The following is a 14,528-nucleotide window of genomic DNA, read 5'->3' as shown; positions in this document are numbered from 1 at the left end:
TTAATGGATAAACTTTCTTTCTGGTCAAAATCTCAATTGCTTTCAACTGTCAACTGTCTGCAATTTGAGTCGGGGCTTAATTATGTGTCCAGGTTGTGACCATTTTATAGATTTTATCGCTAGCCATATTTTTACAAAACATGAAAGACTAACAAAACAAAACCAAATCCCTCTAATTTGAAGGATTGTTTTTGGTACCTTCTGATCTGAAGGAATGTTTTTGGTGCCCTCTGATCTGAAGGATTGTTTTTGGTACCTTCTGATCTGAAGGATTGTTTTTGGTGCCCTCTGATCTGAAGGAATGTTTTTGGTACTCTCTGATCTGAAGGAATGTTTTTGGTACCTTCTGATCTGAAGGATTGTTTTTGGTACCTTCTGATCTGAAGGATTGTTTTAGTGCCCTCTAATCTGATGGAATATTGTTGGTACATTCTGATCTGAAGGAATGTTTTTGATACCTTCTGATCTTAAGGAATGTTTTTGGTACCTTCTGATCTGAAGGATTGTTTTTGGTACCTTCTGATCTGAAGGAATGTTTTTGATACCTTCTGATCTGAAGGGATGTTTTTGGTACTTTCTGATCTGAAGGGATGTTTTTGGTATTTTGTACCTTCTGATCTGAAGGAATGTTTTTGGTACCTTCTGATCTGAAGGAATGTTTTAAGTACCTTCTGATCTGAAGGAATGTTTTTGTTACCTTCTGATCTGAAGGAATGTTTTCAGGTACCTTCTGATCTGAAGGATTGTTTTAAGTACCTTCTGATCTGAAGGAATGTTTTTGGTACCTTCTAATCTGAAGGAATATTTTTGGTACCTTCTGATCTGAAGGAATGTTTTTGGAACCTTCTGATCTGAAGGGATGTGTTTTGGTACTTTCTGATCTGAAGGGATGTTTTTGGTATTTTGTACCTTCTGATCTGAAGGAATGTTTTTGGTACCTTCTGATCTGAAGGAATGTTTTAAGTACCTTCTGATCTGAAGGAATGTTTTTGTTACCTTCTGATCTGAAGGAATGTTTTTGGTACCTTCTGATCTGAAGGAATGTTTTAAGTACCTTCTGATCTGAAGGAATGTTTTTGTTACCTTCTAATCTGAAGGAATGTTTTTGGTACCTTCTGATCTGAAGGAATGTTTTTGGTACCTTCTGATCTGAAGGAATGTTTTTGGTACCTTCTAATCTGAAGGAATGTTTTTGGTACCTTCTGGTCTGAAGGAATGTTTTTGGTACTTTCTAATCTGAAGGATGTTTTTGGTACTTTCTGATCTGAAGGGATGTTTTTGGTATTTTGTACCTTCTGATCTGAAGGAATGTTTTTGGTACCTTCTGATCTGAAGGAATGTTTTAAGTACCTTCTGATCTGAAGGAATGTTTTTGTTACCTTCTGATCTGAAGGAATGTTTTTGGTACCTTCTGATCTGAAGGAATGTTTTAAGTACCTTCTGATCTGAAGGAATGTTTTTGGTACCTTCTAATCTGAAGGAATGTTTTTGGTACCTTCTGATCTGAAGGAATGTTTTTGGTACCTTCTGATCTGAAGGGATGTTTTTGGTATTTTGTACCTTCTGATCTGAAGGAATGTTTTTGGTGCTCTCTAATCTGAAGGAAAGTTTTTGGTACCTTCTGAACTGAGGTAAAGATTTTGGTACTCTGACCCCGAGAGAAAATTTGTGGTACTTTCTGATTTTAACAAAATAATGTTAACTGTCTATCCTTCCAAATTCTTTGATAGAAATTGTTCAGTCAACTATTTGGTCAATAGATATATAAACAAGAAGTAGATGTGATATGATTCCCAATGATAAAGCTATCAATTGAAGGTTAAAAAGAAATAAAAGATAGGAACAAAGACATGGCACTTTGACCTTCTGCTATGAGCAGCACAATGACTATTTTATTCACAAAAAGTAAAAACCTATATAATAAGAAATAAAGCTATGCTAAGATAACTGGAAATTCAATCAAAGTAAATAAAATTCTCACGATCTTTTTAGGATAATAATTTGACTTTGATACATGCTAACTATTATTAGTTTTGGATAAAAGGAATTTAAGAGCATTTTAAACAGTCAACTGACTTTAAATGCTAAATCATTTAGTTTATCTGTTGAGTAACTACAATTTACTACTTTATGCATTAAGGTGTAATACCACCATTGATTTTCCCCTATTAGTCTTTGTTAAATTTGCACTTTTCAAAAAATTGTACAGAATTTATCTTTGTTTCAAATAAAGAAATACTTGGCATGAGTAAAGTTTTATCCTGTCCAGTTCTATAGAAAAAGTTTCACATAACATTTCATTGCAAATAAGAAAATAACCATCATTGGAAGTTAACCAATCAAATTTCTCCCCTTATTCTATCTGTGTACAAGGTTTAGTCACCATGTAACCTCAAGATTACAAAATTTTCTATAGAAATCACAAATAAAAAATAATGGTGTTTTGAAATACCCAAGACATATGTTTATGACACAGAAATAGTTCTACTGCAATAAAATGTAGGATTAATTACCTACAACGGTCAAATTTAAGGGAATATTTTTTTAGACCTACTTTCGTATGCAACCGGATGTGACGTACCATGATTTGGTGGTATTACACCTTAAAGGACAATGATTTGAGTATCAAGATCATTGTCTGGTCTGGCCTAAGGTCATTGTCTTTGAAAAATAAATGTCCACTATTGTATAGCCCTGGTTGACAAAAACAGAAGAAAAAAAAATAGAAGATTTGAACAATTATAGAGTAACATTTGACCTTCAGCACTGTGCAAAACAATGATTATTTTGTTCATTGAAGGAAAAAACTAATTAGAAATAAAGCTAGCTAAGATAACTGGCTTTCAAATTAAAGTAAATAAAATTTCTACCATCTTTTCAGGAAAATAGTTTAACAGAATGTAGTAACACGGTAAGAGTCAATTAATGCGGGAACTGGTCTAACGTGTGTTCTATCTAACTTGTGCTTTAATATCCTAATTAGCTGTCTAATCTGTGTGTGGATTCTATATACAACTTTTATCTTTGGGTTTAACCTCACTTGGTGTGTCAGAAAGGTCTTAAGAAATTTAACCTCCACTTTGTGTCTGTCCGTAGATTTTTTTCTTAATATAGTTTTATTTAGCTTAAAAGTAGTTTTTACTTCATTAGATCTAATTTGCCTTTACGTATAAAGGCTACAGCTTTTCTGGTCAAATTAAGAGTCAACATTACATTTGTGTCTATTCTAATTTAGATATATTCAGTATAGCATAAATGGAAATAATTGAAAGTCATTATTGCCGACATTTAAAGAGAAAGCTGTAAATGTACAGAACATTAATAAGATTATAGCCCAAGAGCGACTGTAACAAACTAACAAGTTTTTGTGCCAGGCTTTTTAACTAATATTTGGGTCAATGTTCTGAAATTATCAAAGGCATCAAGTTTTAACAGTATTTTTGGGGTTCTTTACCTTTCAGCAATTAATTTTGAGGTGTATATTACATAAATTTCTAAAATGTCAAGCAAAAAACAGAAAAAAAAACAATAAAGAAAGTCATATGCTTTTATTTTTACTAAAAAAATTAGGAATTTGTGGGAATATATACCGGTACATATATTTTTTTTATGTCCACTTTTTAACAATGTCGGTTCTTTTTTTTAATAGATAATAGGCTAGATGTAAAGACAGACAGACAATGGCAGCCCATGTAAATAGATAATAAACCTTAACAATCCCTCGGAAGTCAAATACTTTGCGATTCCAGCTCCCCCTGGTGGTCCAGAATAGGAACTAACTATTTGATTGAGCTAAATCAGCTTATGCTTTGTTATTTTATTTACAGAATTTTATGTCAATTTCTCTTTTAAATGAAGGAAAAAAAGAAAAATAGAAAAAGGAGAGCAAAGATCGAAAACTGCAGTCTCCGAACTAAATAATTTCAAAACAGTAGTTTTAACTTGTTGATCCATAAGTGAGAAATCTGTAAGACTCAGACAACATATTGTTTAGCAACGTCCATTTTACTTGTTGATATTCCTAGAAAACTTGTAAAACGTTTTTCAAACATAGTAGTATTAACCCTTTACATCATTTTATTCCCTCTAACATAATTGGGTTCTATTGTATGGTGGTATGGAAACATTGTATTTCTTCATTAGAAAGTCTTTGGTGTTGACTGTGGTGAACGGGTTAATGTATGTGTTATTATGATCATTCTTAGGGAAACTGAAGTAACAACATCTGAGTTTTATCTGGAGATGTGGTCACAGTTTTATTAAAACATAATTTTTTAACGGCTCATACTTTTACATGTATATTTTTTTTGGATAATAAATATAGGTAAATGTTTGCCCAATCTTCTGTAAATTCAGCAATTATTCCCATATCGCAAAAATTAATCTATCATTTTTGTCCATCCTTCCTAAATCGCAAAAAATAATCTTGCATTTTTGTCCATTCTTCCCAAATCTCAAAAAATAATCTTGCATTTTTGTCGATTCTTCAAAAAAACCGAATATAATCTTGCATTTTTGTCCATTCTTCACAAATCACAAAAAATAATCTTGCATTTTTGTCCATTTTTCACGAATCGCATTAATAAATGTACACAATAATTAATAAATGTACAGTGAAATTATAAATTATGATGTTAGTGTCATAAATAATTATGATGAAAATTCAGAGCATCATATTATTCACATAAATCTGAAAACAAGCGATATAAAAATGTCACCAAACAAGTAAGCACTGGTTGATTTATGAGAACTTTAGATTGGAAATTCAAAACAACAAAACCATATATCTAGCTTTCGTTTGAATAGTCTGAGATAGTAAGATAAACCTGTTGATGGCTTTTATATTAGGGACAGCCAGAGAATATTAAGTTGACCATTTGAGCAAAATGTTGGATTAATTGAAATTAATTGTAAAGTTAGATAGATTCCATAAAAATAATGAATTGGTCATTTTCCAGAAACGAATTTAGATCGATGGTCATTTACCTTGGACATTTGGATAGAATGGATGGCTATTTTTTCTACTTCACTTTCTCTAAGTGATAGAAAGATTTAGAGAGTAATCTTAGTGAATAATGGAAAATGTCCAAACACTAAGCTGCAATGTTTAATTCATATTATTTTGAAAAAGCCCTGGTATCCAGAAATGTTTTGTCAATCAGCCATTCGTAATTATTAACCATGGTCAACTATGGTCACAAAAGTGGACAACCATAGTTGACTATGGTTTAAAGCACCTCAAACCATGGTTTGATCATGGTAATCAATGATCAGTTGACTATGGTTTAAAGCACCTCAAACCATGGTTTGATCATGGTAATCAATGATCGGTTGACTATGGTTTAAAGCACCTCAAACCATGGTTTGATCATGGTAATCAATGATCGGTTGACCATGGTTTAAAGCACCTCAAACCATGGTTTGATCATGGTAATCAATGATCAGTTGACCATGGTTTAAAGCACCTCAAACCATGGTTTGATCATGGTTATCAATGATCGGTTGACTATGGTTTAAAGCACCTCAAACCATGGTTTGATCATGGTAATCAATGATCGGTTGACTATGGTTTAAAGCACCTCAAACCATGGTTTGATCATGGTAATCAATGATCGTTTGACCATGGTTTAAAGCACCTCAAACCATGGTTTGATCATGGTAATCAATGATCGGTTGACTATGGTTTAAAGCACCTCAAACCATGGTTTGATCATGGTAATCAATGATCGGTTGACTATGGTTTAAAGCACCTCAAACCATGGTTTGATCATGATAATCAATGATCGGTTGACCATGGTTTAAAGCACCTCAAACCATGGTTTGATCATGGTAATCAATGATCGGTTGACTATGGTTTAAAGCACCTCAAACCATGGTTTGATCATGGTAATCAATGATCGGTTGACTATGGTTTAAAGCACCTCAAACCATGGTTTGATCATGGTAATCAATGATCGGTTGACTATGGTTTAAAGCACCTCAAACCATGGTTTGATCATGGTAATCAATGATCGGTTGACCATGGTTTAAAGCACCTCATGGTAATCAATGATCGGTTGACTATGGTTTAAAGCACCTCAAACCATGGTTTGATCATGGTAATCAATGATCGGCGATGGTAACCATGGTCAACCATGGTTTCATTTTGACAGTGGATACTTTTGTGCAATTTTTGGTCTATTTGGTTTTCCATACTAGCACATGGTCATGGAAGTTTAACTGTTATTTTTGGATGGAAGGAGATGTAGGGTATATTGAAACAAATGAACAATTTTATGACAAAATTAACCAAAATTAATACATCAAGTGGAAAATATATAGTCCTCCACAGTTTGTCTTTCTAAAATCTTATGAATTCTGGGTAATATTTTCAAAAGTAAACACCAAAGCATTGTAATTGGTTAAAAAATTAGGTCCTAAAATTCTTTAACAATGAAAATTCAACCAATGATATGACATTATTTTCATTTTGGTGAAGGAACAATGTGATTTACCCATAGTCCTTTAAATTCTGGAACAGTCAATAGACAAGGGTCTATACAAGTTATAATACATTTCAAGCTTTAATGACCGTCTGCCATGTTGGATAATTTACCAGGTGTCAGCCTCAATCTGATTATATAAACATATAAACTGCATGGATATCAAGAAAATTGAGAATGGAAATCGGGAATGTGTCAAAGAGACAACAACCCGACCAAATTAAAAAAAACAACAGCAGAAGGTCACCAACAGGTCTTCAATGTAGTGAGAAATTCCCGCACCCGGAGGCGTCCCTCAGCTGGCCCCTAAACAAATATATACTAGTTCAGTGATAATTAAGTATTTTTAAAACCCAGCATCTAAAATCATATCGATTTAAAACATACCTGATTATGCAATTTTGCTTTGTCTAGAATTATTAATTTTTTACATTAAATTTTCAGGAAAATTTCATAGCTGTGGAATAAACATGATACATTCAAGCTATTGTTATAGTGTTAGATAAAAGGAATTTAAGAGCATTTCAAAAGGTTGACTGACTTTTGATGCTAAATTATTTAGTTTGTCTGTTGAGTAACTACAATTTACTGTCTTATGTATCAAGGGACGATGATTTACTAATAAAGATCATCGCCTGGCTAAGGTCATTGCCTTGGGAAAATAAATGTCCACTAATAGCCTTAGTTGACAAAAACTTGAGAAAATAACAAAGACAAATAAGCTGTTGTGTAACTGTGAGTGAGGAAAATCTCACCCACGTTTGGTATTTATTATCCATTGTGATATCAGAGACTTATAGTAAATCTTTTGTCTATAGTGTTGGATGTCTAATTCAATTTTGAATTATCAATATTCTTGTGTAAGGGAATTGTATGATTGTTAAATTTAAGTAATAGTTAAAGATGGAAAAACTGGAAGTTAAAATTTATACCATTGATTTTTCTTAGATTGGTCTTTCTTTGAGAACCATAAATCAAGCAATCCTTTTCAAATTTGAAAATTTCATGGCATATGGAAGTTGTTAGGAATTTCTTGGTACATTGAAAAACTGTTGTTTTTTCTATGGTCGGGTTGTTGTGTCTTTGACACATTCCCCATTTCCGTTCTCAATTTTACTCAAATTGTATATTTATTCCCTCTAAGACTCAGTTAATGTATGTGAAAATGTAGTAGTTGGAAAATAATTTCAAAGTCTTTTGAAATATATCAATGTTCACCTAATTAAATCTCTCAGTTTTGGAACTCCCAATGAACTACAACTATCGATCAAATCAAATAGTCCTCATATGTAATTAAGATAAAAGTAAGGAAAGTTGTGAAAAAACTATCGATCAAATCAAATAGTCCTCATATGCAATTAACGATAAATGTAGCGAAAGTTGTGAAAAAAATATTGCCTTTTGCCAATCATTAATGATATAGTGTTGATTTGATTATCCATTGATGGTGACGCCACCTGTCATTAATCAGTTGGACGTGTTCAACGAAGTACTTTCCTTCAGGGTACTCATAACTAAATTGTCCTCTCAATAATTTGAACGTCATGAAATTTCGTTTTTGGGAAAGATAAATTCGTCTGAAGGCCATCGTCAAGATAAATTAATTACAAACTGAAGTGTTATTATTGGAGCTGTGATTGTTTTGCTCTTAGAGTGACAGTCGTGACAGTCGTGACAGTCGTGACTGTTCAAACACTAATGATAGACCCTGAATTGTTTATATCTCTATATACCATTGCTATTGTAGCCACCTACATTCAATTTTGGCTGATGTCGATATATAGATCTGACTTCTTTGTTAATAGAAATGTGGTATGAATGCTAATGAGGCACGTATATGTACTAAACACCAAAGGCTGTAAACAGCTACAGGTCACTATATTTTTATGACCAACTTATCATTACTATAAATTCAGAAATTATTGCAATTTGTTTTTTTTTATTATTGTGAAAAATAGGACAGAGTTAGAATCGCAATAATTTTACCTCGCATTTTGTCTTTTTTTTGTAGAATGAAACAGATTTTTTTTCAAAATCGCAAAAATTAAAATCGTATTTTAGTCTAAAATGACAGAATTGCAATTTCAGCACACAATAATTTCTGAATTTACAGTATATGTATACAAAAGTTGGAAATTGCATTAATATGAAATATATCAGTATAAGATAAAAAGGAGAAATGGTATGATTTGCAATGAGCAACTATCTAACAATCCACATGGAGGGAATGCAAGCAACTTTATGTCATAGTTTAAGCTATTAACAATGAGCAAACATTTTCCAAACCACAAGCTGCAATACACTTCACAGCTGTATTTCTCCAATCGTGCTTCAGTCTGATTCCCTATATAATTTAAGATCAACCAATTTTTCACATTTCAGACTTGTTACATAATCTATGTTTTTTATGACCCATTTATAGGCATTAGGTTTTCATGTTTGTCTGTCCGTCTGTCTGTATATTCCACTTCGGGTTAAAGTTTTTGGTCGAGGTAGTCATGATGAAGTTGAAGTCCAATCAACTTGAAACTTATGATATTATCTTTCTAATTTTAATGCCAATTAAATTAGAGATTTTACCCCATTGTCACAGTCCACTAAAATAGAAAATGGTAGTGTGGATGGGGCATCGGTGTACTTAGAACACATTCTTGTTTTGTATTGTAAACATCATGTAATTTTTTTTTTTTTTTTTTTTTTAAAGTGACTCCTTATATTTCAAAAAATCATAATTAATCAAATATATGAAGTATCATATAATATGACATATACATATACATATAGAAAGTATCCTCACATGATTCTCAATGGAACAGACAGAATGTCCTATCTTATTAACTATAGTATGTGTTGACATTTAGATAAATAGTGATTAGGATTGTTGCTGATTCTTACAATCAAGTAAAAAAAATATCTTCTAGTAATTTGGGTTGAATTTTGACACTTTATTTCAAAAGCATTAATAGTGTTGTCATGGTGATATGAAGCAGTTCTGTATAATTGAGTTATTTAATGACTTATATTGGTATCTGGTTATTAATATTTCATAAAATTGTCAAACCTTTAGACCTTTTTGAAATGTCACTGCATAATAGATGTATATTTTATATTTTATCAAATAAATTCTTTTAGAGTACCAGTGAGAACAAAATAAGAGTGATATTTGAATATTGAAAATTTTTGAATAGATTAGATTCCATCACTGCAACAAGTGTGTGGTGATATTTCTTCACTAGAGACTGTTACATTTTTATGCCCCATTTATGGGCATTTTATGCTTTTTGGTCTGTGCGTGCTTCTGTCCATCTGTTCGTTCGTTTGTCCGTCCATTTGTCTTCTTTCAGGTTAAAATTTTTGGTCGAGGTAGTTTTTGATGAAGTTGAAGTTCCATCAATTTGAAAGGAGCATCTGTGTACTTGGGACACATTCTAGTTAATTTTTTTTTTTTAAATCATGAGGCTTGTCGAGCTTTTTAGATTATTAAAACTTAATTGTTGAGAGTTGAAAAATATTGTAATTCATGAGTTTTAGTGGTGGAATCTTTTTCTCTTGTGAAATTTAACCTTCCTTTTCAAAACTTTTGAAGTGATGTCATCAGTCAAGGTTGCCTTTTTGGGGGGACATCACAATAGAAAATTCAGAAGAAATCAACAAAAACTTGACATCATAGCTACTTTCGACCAATCATTTGCTGAGAACAGATTTTTATAGGATCACAAAATTTTTTTGCTTCGTATTAAGCTATTATGTCGTTGTCATATGTGTAAAATAGATATAGGAAGATGTGTTGTGAGTGCCAATGAGACAACTCTCCATCCAAATAACAATTTAAAAATTAAACCATTATAGGTTAAAGTACGGCCTTCAACACGGAGCCTTGGTTTTTTTTTACACTTCATCTCATTTCAAATGTGTGGTGTAAGACTTTATGTTCTTGTGATATCATTAGGGCAGTTGCCTCATCTCTTCTTTCCCCTGAAAAAAAAAGTCAATGAAATTATCAGAGGCATATTTTAAAAAGTTTCATTTTATATAATACTATGATAATGTAATTTTAATTTCAGCAAACTTTTATGCGACACCATTGGGTCCATAGGAGAAGACAAGAAGGAAAGTGTAAACAGTGTGGGAAAGTAAGAATAATATATATCTTAATGTCATTCATTTCAATATTGATTGATAGATTGGTGTGTAATGCCACTTTCAGCACTAATTTGCTCAGTTTAAATTCACAACATTAGTGTTGACAGGCTATAGGGATACAAAAGACGTATTTACACTTGTATGCAAATTTGCCCGCCATTACTTAGAATCACACAGGTTTCCGTAAACTTTGACATAACAATATTGCCTTCCAAAATGAGATAAACAAAGGAATGTTATTATAATATAAGCTGTAAAAGATCACAGCTTCATACTATGTGTATTTATTCAAAAGAGAAAAACAGCAGCCAGGTTTCTTCCTTGAAGTGTAATATGGCAGACAAAAACTAACAATTACCACAGTTCTATGCATGTGGCAGGTTTAAATATAAGAAGATGTGGTATGAGTGTCAATGAGGCAACTCGCATCCAGGTCACAATTTATACAAGTATAAAGATAACCATTATAGGTGAAAGTAAGGTCTTCAACACAGAGCCTCATGACTCACACAGAACAGCAAGCTATAAAGAGCCCAAAAATGACTAGTGTAAAACCATTCAAATGGGAAAAACAATGGCAGATCAAGAAATTATCATAAGAGGGGGCCCGCTCCAACCATGCCTCAGTGATTCCCTATATAAATAACCAAACTTTTGTCACTAAAAGGGGGGCCCAGGCCTCCTTAAAACCCTCTAAATACGTCTCTGAAAACCAAGAGTAGAAACTTAAAGAACCTCATCAGACATTCTTATTGTGAAATCACATGTGTATTTGGCATGCATATTTGATTTTAAAAGGCACAAAAACTTTCTATAGCTTTTCACAAATGTATGTCATAAATTATATACCATTTGACATAGATAATATGTATAAAAAATATAAGATATTTAGAGAATGGAAATAAAGAATAGATAATATGTTTGCATTATTGCATCTCAAAAATTTGAATGAGATAAGCATGCCTTTTTGAAATTGAAAAAAACGTACAGTATTAAATCAGAAAAATACTGTGTAAACAACAAAATATTTCGTCATAGTTATAGGAGCACAAATTAGCCACTACCTTGATTTGTCCCTGATAATTGAAACAAACACAATTAGTAAATCTGAAAGATACAAAAAGTTAAACATTTCTGTCAGTATTTATATTAGAAAAAAAATAAGTTATTTTATTTCTATTTCAGTCATTCCAGCAAAGATTTGCCTTCCAAAGTAAGGTTAGTATCCTTTCTTATTAATCTAGAAATTAAGATTGTAAAGATCTATTTATAGGACTACTGTTTAGGTGGTACCCAACACGTTCACTAAAATTAATTTGACTCAAAGTATTTACTTTGACCCTTTAACAAAAATGTAAAAAATTCAAAAATTTTAAACCAACCTTTTTGTCAGAAAAATTACGTCACTGGTTATATATAGCAGTTTGACAAACACCAATTTTGATCATTGAGAAGCTAATTTTCCTTTAACAACACAAATTATTAAAACGTTTTAATAGCTGACTTTACAGAGTTATCTCCCTCTAGTGTTATGTACCACCTTAAGGCAATATTTGACAAGAATGAGGTAAAAACTTGCTGTAGATATTGAACTTCTGTACAAATGTTGCAGGAGATGGAGGATTCACTGCTATCATAGAACCTGATGATATTATATTAAACACAGCAAAAACAATACATGTAAATCGTTCTACAGTAAGGTCAAAACTGGCAAATAAAACCCATTGCAAAAAAACCTGTTATACTGTATTGCCTTTGTTAAAAAAAATATTTTATTGTCAATTTTTTTTAATCAGGGCAGAGTAAAAAAGCAAGGGAAAAACCTCCTTTTAAAAGACAAAAAAAAATCTGCAATGAAGGCATTTCTATGGACTGATTATGATACATGTATTTGCAAGTGTTATATATATCTTGAAAAAACAAGTTGCTTCAAAACTACAGATTTTGTCCCTTCTGGTATCTTTCACCCTTCTTTTATAATGACAGCTCATTTTTGATTATCATATATCTTTTCTCTGTCTGTGAAGGAGGCTGCAAGGTTGATTTAGGTGTATGTTTTTAAAATTTAGTATAAGAATCTATTATTGAATTTTTTGTTTCTGAAAGCATTGTATAAATTTTGACAGAAGAAAATAATGACCAGATTGAAAATAAGAATCAAATGATATATGATTGATGGGAATTTGATTTGATTAATTATAAGACTATTCATCGCTTTTCTGGTTTATAAATGTCTTTTTACTCCTAGTGATTACTTATTGTGGAAGGAAGCTAAATTCAAAATAGATTAAGAGAAATGTTAAAACAAGAATTTGACTAAATCTAACAAAGAGGTTTACAATGAGTGTTGTCCAGTCTTCTTAGAATCTGATTCAGATGTTTTTACGTGTTGTTATATTAGATTATAATATGACATTTTGTTTTTGTATGTTCCATTTTGAAAAAAAACAAAACATTAATGACAAACAGAAAATTTCAAAGAATGGTACTTTTGCTAATGGTCTCGTTTGATGTAGATTTCAAACAACAAAATCTGTATCATTTTTTCAAGTATTTAGGCTTAAAAAAAATTAATATACGGAAGGATAACATGATTGAATTAATAAAATATTATAAGGTCATTATTTTTGTGTAAAAATAGTGTTAAACCAGAGTTCTTGAAAACTGGTGGTCCGAATGATTTGATCACCAAAATTTCCAAAGGACCACCACCATTTTGGTATTTTGCAATAGAAATAATAGTGAGGACCAGAAGATTTCTTCAAATCAACTAGGGAAAAAAAATGAATTTGAGAACTGTTGCAAATGTAATCCGAAATTTTGATTAAAATAAAGGCAAAAGCTAAAGAGCAACAAACGGAACATGCTTATCAATTAAGTCATGCACATATCCAATTAAACATAGAAAGCACAAGTTCGCCTAGATTAAATCGTATTTATTTAAACATAAATGGTTTAGAAGAGGACCTTCAGTTAACCCTTTCCTTCATAATGACACCTTTTGATGCCACCCCTTTACTCAATAATGAGGCCTTTTGACGCCTGTGCAATACCTAAGTTGAAACTCATTGACTACGAAATATCTGCATCAGACTTTTAAAATAAAACTTGTATCCAATATGAAAAGGATATTCATAAGAATATCTGACTTCAATTTATTTGATGAAATATTTGTTTTTCGCAATGCATTAATACTTAAAAGAATATTTTTAGCATTTTATTGAAAAATCTTATGTGAATCAAGCATGCAAAACAAAAAAATTCCATTGAGGAAAGGGTTAATTGTGTTAAACATGTTAAATGCCCTAAGCCCAGGAAAATGAGTACAGGTCAGAAGGAAGAGCTTTATTTAAACCTCCTTGATTATATCCAGAGCATTCAATTTGTCTATGACCTATTTAATAAAAATGTCTTCTGACAAGACAGATCAACAACTCAATGTATATACTGTGTAGGTGTATCCCATCCTGTATTTAACGGAAGATTTTTTTAAATCATTACAGTAATGTACTTTTTGACTTTTTCAATGCCTCATTAGGAATCAGACAGAATTTGTAACCTTCAATAATGATATTTATATTGTAAAAGTACAGTTCTAATTTATACTGATTAATGAATAGTAGATACTTATATGTTATAGAAGATATGTTTATACATATAAAAAAGAAGATGTGGAATGAATTGCCAATGAGACAACTGTCCACAAGAGACTAAAATGACACAGACATTAACAACTATGGGTCACCGTACAACCTTCTACAATGAGCAAAGCCCATACCGCATAGTTTAATTTCCATTACACTTAGTACTAATGAGTATAGTCATTATTTTAGTATTTTACAAGGATTTTGAAATCAACTATTAAAACATGTAAAGAACAAAAGTTTCGTAAAATATTTATAC

At 31.6% G+C, this 14,528-nt stretch overlaps 1 protein-coding gene across 26 annotated transcripts in view; it reads left to right on the top strand.

The window, feature by feature from the left end:
* The window catches only part of LOC134687179 (diacylglycerol kinase zeta-like), a 208,664-nt gene that overhangs the window by 147,113 nt on the left and 47,023 nt on the right, over window positions 1–14,528 (top strand). For 22 of the 26 annotated variants that reach the window (XM_063547253.1, XM_063547248.1, XM_063547250.1 and 19 more), the window contains 3 exons: window positions 2,882–2,911; window positions 10,547–10,615; window positions 11,811–11,843. In XM_063547253.1, the coding sequence (XP_063403323.1) occupies window positions 2,882–2,911; window positions 10,547–10,615; window positions 11,811–11,843 (132 nt within the window). The remainder of the gene's footprint in view (window positions 1–2,881; window positions 2,912–10,546; window positions 10,616–11,810; window positions 11,844–14,528) is intronic. The other 4 variants (XM_063547235.1, XM_063547238.1, XM_063547259.1 and 1 more) reach the window with 1 other exon arrangement.

The sequence above is a fragment of the Mytilus trossulus genome, chromosome 10 (genome assembly GCF_036588685.1).
Source record: "Mytilus trossulus isolate FHL-02 chromosome 10, PNRI_Mtr1.1.1.hap1, whole genome shotgun sequence".
Classification (NCBI taxonomy): Eukaryota; Metazoa; Mollusca; class Bivalvia; order Mytilida; family Mytilidae; genus Mytilus; species Mytilus trossulus.
The sequence above is the reverse complement of the archived record's forward strand: the minus strand, read 5'-3'. Positions and strand labels throughout refer to the sequence as shown.